Source organism: Crocodylus porosus, unplaced genomic scaffold (assembly GCF_001723895.1).
Source record: "Crocodylus porosus isolate Cpor-Errol unplaced genomic scaffold, CroPor_comp1, whole genome shotgun sequence".
Taxonomy (NCBI): Eukaryota; Metazoa; Chordata; order Crocodylia; family Crocodylidae; genus Crocodylus; species Crocodylus porosus.
Window position 1 is genome coordinate 51595642 of NW_017728948.1, and position 9361 is coordinate 51605002.

General features: G+C 40.2%; 1 protein-coding gene and 1 long non-coding RNA gene across 6 annotated transcripts in view; one reads left to right on the top strand and one right to left on the bottom strand.

Moving 5' to 3' along the window:
- Positions 1-317: 317 nt before the first annotated feature.
- On the top strand, positions 318-9205 carry LOC109322001. Its single transcript, XR_002104272.1, has 4 exons — positions 318-328; positions 650-653; positions 1235-1238; positions 7913-9205. It is a non-coding gene; the product is annotated as an uncharacterized LOC109322001 (long non-coding RNA).
- Positions 3677-9361, bottom strand: part of FRYL (FRY like transcription coactivator) — a 311142-nt gene continuing 305457 nt past the window's right edge. For all 5 annotated transcript variants that reach the window (XM_019552760.1, XM_019552761.1, XM_019552762.1 and 2 more), the window contains 2 exons: positions 7706-7902; positions 3677-7263 (listed from right to left, as the gene is read on the bottom strand). In XM_019552760.1, coding sequence (XP_019408305.1) covers positions 7005-7263; positions 7706-7902 — 456 coding nt within the window. In that variant the 3' untranslated portion in view covers positions 3677-7004. The remainder of the gene's footprint in view (positions 7264-7705; positions 7903-9361) is intronic.

A 9361-nucleotide genomic window follows, 5' to 3' on the forward strand; every position in this document is an offset into this window, starting at 1 on the left:
TTTTTGTTTCTAACAGCTTTTAACTAATTTGTCAGGGATATAAGTTAATGAGATCCCTGCTGGAGCCAATGAAAACATTTTTTTGGTATCCTGCCAGCATTCTGGCACAGAAGCTGTTCATGGGCCAAGCTGGCCTGGTAGTGGATTTCTTAGTACCTGGTGCGAGTAGCAAGATGTGGGCCACAGGCCAGATATAGCTTACAGGGCTCCCTATATGCTCAGAAGACTGACCATGCAGCAAGTGGTGGCAGCTTTAATTGCTGTAGGTCTTGGAGCCACAGGAGCTGCTGCTGCTGCTGCTGCTGCTTGATTTCCCACTGAATTTCTGGTCTTGGGCTGGACCTGAGAGTGGAACGGTATCATCAGGCTAGTGGGACTGCTGGAAAGCTGGTGGCAGGAAAAGTAGCAGTTTCATAGATTTCATAGACTTTTGGGCTGGAAGGGACCCCGGAGGGTCATCGAGTCCAGTCCCTTGCCCCAGGGGCAGAAAGTCAGCAGGGAACATAGGATCCCAGCAAGATAAGCATCCAAATGTGTCTTGAAGGTGTTCAAAGTGGGTGCTTGAACCACCTCAGGTGGCAGTCTGTTCCAAACCTTGGGGGCTCAGACAATGGAGTTCTTTTTTATGTCCAGCCTGAACCTGTCACAGTGGAGTTTATGACCATTCGATCTTGTCATCCCTTGAGGTGCTCTAGTGCAAAGTTGTTCCCCCAGATCCTGATGAGCACCCCTGATAAACTTATAGGTGGCCATCACATCACCCCTGAGCCTGTGCTTTTCCAGGCTGAATAGCCCCATTGTTCTCAGCCTCTCATAAGGTCTGTTTTCCTGACCTCTGATCATGCGTGTGGCTCTCCTCTGCACCCTCTCAAGCTTCTCCACATCCTTTTTGACTTGCAGAGCCCAAAACTGGACACAGTACTCCAGCTGCGCCCTCACCAAGGCTGAATACAGCAGGAGAATGACGTCCCAGGATTTGCTTGAGAAGCATCTATGGATGCAAGCCAGCATTTTGCTCACTTTACTAGCCACAGCATCACACTGAAGGATCATGTTAATCTTGTGGTCAACCATGACCCCCAAGTCCCTTTCATCTGTAGTGCTAACCAGTGTAGCACTACCAAGCTGTACTTCCCAAATTCCTGGCCTTTGGGCTAGATGCCACAGCTCCATGCTCCAGACCCAGCCCTTGGCCTAGTCTCATACCATTTATTTGGCCTGTGGGGTCAATCAGTTAAGTACAACTGTGGCATACAGTTTTACCCAAGTCTCAAATAAAATGACCTCTGATCAGTCAAACTTGATACTGATGCATTATTTCTAATATGCCTGATACTATGGGGTTACAGGAGAAAGAAAGGAAGTCAACTTGTATTTTAAGCAAAACTTGTCTTTGCTGAGCATCAGGCACTGGATTTGAGTACTAATTATTTCATTGTGGGGTGGCTACTACTATGAATGCAGTACTGGAATGCCTAGCTCAACCCTTACAAGAGGAAACTGAATGGCAACAGGAAAGATATACAAGGCAAGAACTATGCTCTCCACAAGAAACAAGAACAGGCTAATCTGTACCACAAAACAAAGAACTCAATAACTTGTTCCCCAAGCAGCACAAATATTTCCTATTGTAGTTACTAATCCATTGCTGCAAACCATAAAGAGCAGCAACTCTATAGCTATATCTGGGACAAGACAGGACCGCTCCTTCTGAAGCAGGAGGTGGAGAAAGACTGCAAGGCATTGATGGCTAACTTTTGCTATGAATAAGCAACAGAAAATGCTGGCTCCAACTTTGAATTAACATACCCACAATTTGGCTTCCAGAAGCAATTTCCTACTGAAGAAGCACACTCATGGCTGCTTTTGGGATCAGATTAGAGGTGTGCAGAACCACAATTTTATCAAAGTGGATGGTAAAAAAGGGGAAGATCGTGCCCTTTGTACTAAGCAAACAACTGGTTTAATTTGGAAGTAAAACTTCAGAAATGAATGAACTAATTTAAAATTGAAGGGAGACAATTCAATACTTAATGAGCTGAAAAAAATTAAGCTATAAAAATAAACTACACAGCATGGATTTGTAAATCCCATCTCCATATTATATCACATGAAAGGCTAGTTGTAACATGAAACAGGTGGATAACGTATAGGTGTGAGGATTAGGTCTTACAGGTTCAAGTTCTGTAGCTCACAGGGATTAGACAGTAACAGCAGGGAAGGGACTTACTGGATTGTGAGAACTAAAATATTCAACAGTGCCCTAGGATGACATAGTGGTGGTGATAGCACTAGTTCTACTGTTAAACTGGCATCAGAGCAGGAAGTGTGTATGCAGTAGTTTATCTCTAGCTTGCTTTGGTCTGTCCCCCCACCTTCTGCTGTTTTCTAGTCTTCCTTCCCTCCTGCAGTGGTAGTACTATCCCTTATCAAACAGATTGTCTCAGAGGCTTTCCTCCTGGATTATCCTTACTACCACATTTTCTTTTTTTAGAAGCCATATGGGAGAAACTCACTGTAGCCTTCTATAGAAGATAGTTACCTTACCACTAGCCTATTGTTCTTGTGGTGAGGGTTATAAATGAACATGCTTTTGACTACTCTTTCATGCTGGCACAAGATTAATATGTTTTATACTCGAATTGGGTAGTATCACTTCAAATGTCTATTACGTGACTTTCTGGACCAACTTCTTCTCATGTCCCTGACTAATGAGCAGTTTTTTGTACAGATCAAAAGGCACACAACACTTCCATATAGCTAATGACAACACTTTAGAGATTACTTTACCTTTGTTACCAATGTGACTTCAGTTCAGACCCGTAAGTATACTTTTGTTCTTCCTGAAATAACTTGAAAGTACTGATCAAGGAGGTGTCACAGATTTTTTGGTTTGGAAGGGACCTCAAGTAGATCATAGAGTCTGAGCCCCTGCCCTGGGCAGGAAAGAGTGCTGGGGTCAGATGCCCCCAGCCAGGTGTCTGTCCAGTCTTCTCTTAAAGAAAGACTTTCAAGGTAGGGGAGAGCACCACCTCCCTTGGAAGCCCATTCTGGATTCTGGTAACCCTTACCGTGAAGTAAAAGTATTTTCTCATTTTTAGTTGGGGAAAAGAATTATTTGGAACACCAAAGGGGACATCTGCAGACAAGAATATGGCAACCCTGTAGTGTTCAATGAAAGTGCTAGAGTTCAATGTCACCATTTTTGTATAGAGAGACTCATAACTGTTCAGCCTAAAAAGCTGTCATGGAATGAGCTGAGTGACCTCACACGCTTCCCAAATCTTTATTCCTAATTCAATGCGATACAGTGCTGTATTTATCCTGTCTAGTTTGAGATATTGGGATGGAAAAAACAAATCAAGTACACTTGTTTGTATGCATGTTTATTGCATTTAAATGAGTGTATGTACATGCATTATATATGCCTTCAATGCTCTACAGACAAAAAAATTGAGCCATGAAGCATTTTCTTGCCTGGAACTGTAGACTTGATCAAGAGGAGATAGGCAGTTGTCTGTAAGAGAGAAACATACATAAATCCCAACCCTGAAAGATTCAGGTTGTTTATGCCCACTTTGTGATTAAAATGCAGTATTGTTCAACAGCATGATGGGTTTCATATTAAAAGGTTATCTGGCAGTTAAGAAGCACACATATATTTGTGTACCTCTACTTTTGTTTGGTCTGGAAGGCTGCTTATAGAATCAGATATCAAATTATCTCTAAACTTACTGCATGTAACTGGTATTTCTGTTAAACTGCAGCCACTCAGGAGGCAGAGAGCTGTACTATTTTCTGTTGTCACTACCACACTTCCAGCCAAACTAGTAGGTGCTACTACCATAATATCCTGAAGTGCTGTATCAGTGATGAGGAGGCAAGAAATTGGGTCTTGATGCTATAGCTTGAGATTCTAGATTGCCACAGTTTGACTAGTGAGACTGGTGTCAAAGTCTGATAAATGCTATATTATGTGGTTAGGGATAAGACTGGACTTCCACCCTCACTGGCTACTGCTTCTTTCAGCAGAACAAGGGCAGAGTCCCAACTCACTTTTGGGAGTTGAAAAATAAGGCACTTTTGATGACTGTAAAGGTATAATTCCTGTGAGCTAGCTATACGCTGTAGTTCTGCAAACGTTACTTTCCTTACCTTTGTATATTCCACAGACCCAGCAACTGGCTTACATCCTTGAATCATGCTGAATATGGAACCACTGACCCCTCACACCCTTTATTGTATACAATACCTGTTGTGGATGCCAGGTTATAGAATATCAAATAGGGTATAAAAGGAACACCACAGGTTCAGTGATTATATGAAACAGGATCTTTATCTTCCTTAGAACAGGAAGTAATTTTGTGGTTAGTAGATTAGACACTTGATGCAATTGCTGATAGACAGAAGCATTTTCTAGCCAGTGAAACAAGTCCTTTATTGCTTTATCTTTGCAGTAATCAGCATACCTCTCTGTCTTATGGAGAAGTTTGCTTAATTACTTTGCAACTTCACCAGGCTAACCTTAACACCTCTTAAGTTGCAAATAGGTTTCTTCTGGCTTCAGAATTAGATGAAGTGCTTGCTTACTGCTGGCCTGTTCTGGAATATTAATCTAAGACGGCTGCTAGGCCAGGGCAAGAATCTTGCTTTTCTTGAGAGATGTATGTGGAAGTGCTTGCTCTTGTTAGCAAGAGAAAGTCCATCTAAACTGGCATACCAGTGCCTCTGTTATGTAGACCTGTGGATGTGTTGTATAGTTCTGTAGCGTAGAAGAGATTAGCAAGACAAACATGATTACAGAATGCTCTCTGCAAAACATGAGGTAATGTATGTTGAGATGTATTCCTTAGGGGGGCTATGAGAAAACACCCTGATGGGGTTAGGCCGTGGAGTCAATTCAGTCCAATACTTGCACATATAGGAGATTGACAAATTCTATTCAGATGGGTATGAACTAAGCATTAGAACTTAGATGAGAGGATCAGTCATTCATGACAGACCATATTAAAATCTTATTGGGGTCTTTGAGAAAAAAAAAATACAGAAGTCCAAATCTAAGGTTTGTCGATTCACTGTCAAAATTATAGAGCATGTTTACTACTAAGAGAGATTTCCATTTAAATGTTTACCAGCTTCTGAAAGGGACAGTATTGCACATCCCCCTAGCTTGCAAAGATACACAAGATTGCATATATAATGTTTTTATTTTACAAAAAAGGCTGGTAAAAGAGATGATGTAAATAAAAGTGTAACGCGCCACTAAATAAAACTACATATCCCCAAGTAAATACTTAAATAATTAAGAACACCATCTACAGTACCACAGAACCATCAAAATAATTCAGTTTTATCAGGGTCGAAAATACAGTGATTATGAATGTGCCTTGACCGGTTACAGAGCTTGTTAAGGTAACATAACTACTGTCAGCAGTCTAACAGCGTGCACAGTGCCTTCAATTAATGCATTTCAGCATAATTACATTTCTTGGGGAAGTGGACCCCACTATAAAAGGCAAAGCTAAGAATTTCATTTCTACATTCTAAACTCTGGAATTGCAGAGCTCAGTTTAAAAAAAAAAAAAAAAAAAAATCACAGTGGGTAAGAGAGATGCATATAAAAATACTGGGTGTTCCTTTCAAATCATGGGACTACATTCATATATTTTCTTTTACAAAATGCTATTGGTTTCAGCAGACTCCAGTTCATTTTATGCTACAGACTTTGATGTTTAACTATAAGTATATTGCAGGTTTGCATGTTTTGGTAGTCCGTCTCTTCCTTCCTTTCTTTTTTTTTCTTTTTAAATAGTCCCACTTTCTTAGGTGTAATGAGTCATGAATATGCATTTAAATGCATTCACACTCCTTTCTTGAACTCTGCAGACTACACAGGCTGCAAGTCACATATTCTACTACCAATAGCCACAATTCCCATCCCCCCCATTAGCTTTGTACACCTATTCTCATATAACAGTGCATTGCACAAATGTACAAGAAAAATACTGGTTTTGCACTATACAGTTCCTAGAATATATACAGAATAAAATAAGTTAATTTTCTTCTAATGAGAGTTGCTGAGGGGCAGCATATATCTTTAATATACATTTAAAGTCTCTGCAGGCAGCTACTTTTTGGTTAGTTGTTATCAATATTTGTAACATAAGCATTGATCAGAGAACTGAGCAGCATTCCAATAAAGTTAACAGATATATTATTTCTTTTAGAAATACTGGGGAATCCCAGTTTAAAATATTATTAAATGTCCTAACATTTACACACTATAAGGATTAGATCTAATAAAATATTTTTTTTTTCAAAAATAATCTTGCAGTGCTCTTTTAGGCATGCTCAGAGACCTTATCAAACATCCATACCTTCAAAATGCAACTGTCATATAGGCATACGTTCCAACTCTCACACATAATTCCTTGTTACAGACAAAAAAGAGCAAATAAAACATTGAGAACTCAATGTTTTTTTTGCAAAGTCTTTACAAGTCCTCTTTCTGCTTGTGTTTTACTGCACATTCTTCATGACTCTGCAGTGTGTCATTAGGCATTAGCTGATGATTATATTTACTACTGCTGGAAAGTCAGGAAGCCTTGCAGGTCTTCAGCTAAAATTAAACTAGCCTTGATTTTAGCCTCATCCCACCTGCTTTAAATTGTCTCAACATCTGGAGGTGATTTCTGCAACACCATTTTCAATTCTGTTTCTACAGAGAATAATGCATGCCTTTGCATTACATTTAGCCCTTTTCCTTTCATGTAGTTTGTGATAAAAAAACCCCCAACAACTGCTGCCCACACCATGACTGTGTGGAGAAACAGCAGTCAATAAGATGTTAACTCCATCAGTTTTTGGAACTTAATTTTTTGACAAAATAATTTCTTGCTGTGGTAAAATTCTGCTGTCAGGTTTTTTTCCCCTCCTCTGTGAAAGGTGCTTGATAATATTCTGAGGCATCCTCAGCTTCAGTTCTTTTCCTAAATGACCACTGTTCAGAATCCAGTGCTTGCCATACTTCCCACTGGTTTGGCTTTTGCTAGGAGCTGATAGGATTGCACCATGCGCAGAGACTCCCGGATTTCTAAATTAAGTTCCATCAGTTTTGAGTTGGCTTCTGACATGTCTTGATTAGAGCCTACTACTGCAAAGCTACCAGTCTGACCCAGAGTCTGATGACGGAAATATATATGCATCAGTGTTTGGATTGGGTTGTCTTCTGAACTTCCAAATATGTCATTTGGCCAAATAGACCTGTAGGCACATAATTAAAATATTTAGTATTCTTGTCTTTTTAAGAATGCCATTTAGTCAAGAAAACTCATTTTCTTTTTAAAGAAGGCCTATACATGAGTGATCAACTTAAGGAAAAAAAAAAGGGGTCAAAGAATTCTCTAAGGTGGCAGTCCCACACTTATTAACAAGGTAATTTTCTAAAAGGTTCATAGTTATTGTTAAAGGACACAAAGAATTTCTCTAACAACAAGATCAGAACTACCGTTTTTAAAACGTTAAAACTGCATGAAAGAGAAAGGAAACAAAAACAGATCAGTGATGTCCTTTTCAATGACTACCATCCAGAAGGAGCTGAAAAAAACCCTGGAGCCAAGCCAATCCTTAAATTAAAAATGTCCATTAGCAAGCTGTACAAGTGTATCCCTGAAAGCATAATCTTTTAAATTGTTTCATATTATACCTGAAAGCCTTGACTTGTACAACAGCTGACACAAACTCCTTGCTTCTCAAGGTTTCAATGAGAGAATGAATGGCCGTCTCAGTGTTAGCTTGGGAAGGCTCTGGGATTTCAGTTTCTTCATTACCACCGTCTGAAGCAGATTCAGCCTCCTTCAGACAGCTCTCCAGCTGAGCAAGTTCTTCTGACATGTTTATAACCTAAAAAAAGACACTCGGGTCAGCTAGGTTAATTGTTGGGAAAGATACGGCTTTACTTCCTCTATCCTCAAGAAAAGTGTACAAGAGGATGCCTAGACCAGGATGCCATACGTGTCACCTGGCCCAAACGCCTACGTATTTGCATGATTAAATAGCCCAAGTATGTGCAATGAGCACTTGATCAAACCATCATCAGTTCCTCTTAGTTTTCTGGAATGCTTTTCAGAAAAATATAACCCTAAACAGTTGGAAAGCTACATAGTCCCCATCTGTGGCCTTTTATTAACTGAAATAATTGGACTCTCTGGGAAGAACAACACTAAAATTATGTCATCACATGTAAACAAAACCTGAGTATGAAGAAGCTAAGGTGGAAGATGCATGTAAGCAGTGGTGATCCAACAATATGGTGCGACACTGCCAGCATTCTTTACTGTAGGACTGTTCCTGCTTTAGAGCTTGCATGTACTCTGCCCAGGGCCCAAACACAAAGCAAAACCAACCTAGTAACTAACTCCTCATGCTATTTCTCTAAGTTAAGGGAATAACAAGGCAAAAAACCTCACAGATCATGAATAAGACACTAGGCCTTTATTATGAACACATTTTGAAGAGGACTTGGACAGCAAATAGGGAAGATATGCATGGCAGTTACCATTACTTCAAATTGCCTGCTCCTCCTGAAATGCCCAGTTATGCTTTCAGCAGCAGAAACAGTTCAACTAGAAGACAGCTGGCCATATCAACAATATCCTCATTCCAGTCTCTACAAAGCAGCAAAGTACCTGGTCAAGTGAGAGATGTGCAGCATTTTGCCCCTCATTTCCCCCATACCTCCCAATCTACTGGGCAGAAAGAGATAAAGGAGCAACATTTAAACCTTGTTTTTCCTCCTGCTGCCCCAGGCAAGACTAAGCTGAAACTCCCCACTACCTTCATATATTGTGTGTGTGTTACAGACTGAGAGAATTTTCAAAAGCTACAAAAAAAAAATCACAGATACTAGAGTGTGTCATTAGATACGGACTGCCCAAAAACATATTCTGACTGTCCTTTAAGATGTGATCAGTTATAAAGGATCATGCACCAACAGTGCACAGCTGACACCTCAAGAATGAAAAAATCTTGGAGTGGAGCACACTAAGTTAAAAGCATGTATGTATACCTGCATGATGGATTCAATAGGGAGAGGGGAGACTGGAATTTAACAAGAAATAGTTACTGTTTTAAATTGCTTGCTCTTCGTGATATGCCCAGCTGTCCTTTCAGCATCAGCAGTTAAATGATCCTTCAGTCTCTCTAAATTCATAGACTTCACAGACATTAGGGCTGGAAGGGACCTTGGAAGATCAGAGTCCAGCCCCCCACCCAAAGGGCAGGAAGTCAGCCGGGGTCATAGGATCCCAGCAAGATAAGCATCCAATTTGCTCTTGAAGGTGTTCAATGTAGGTGCTTGAAC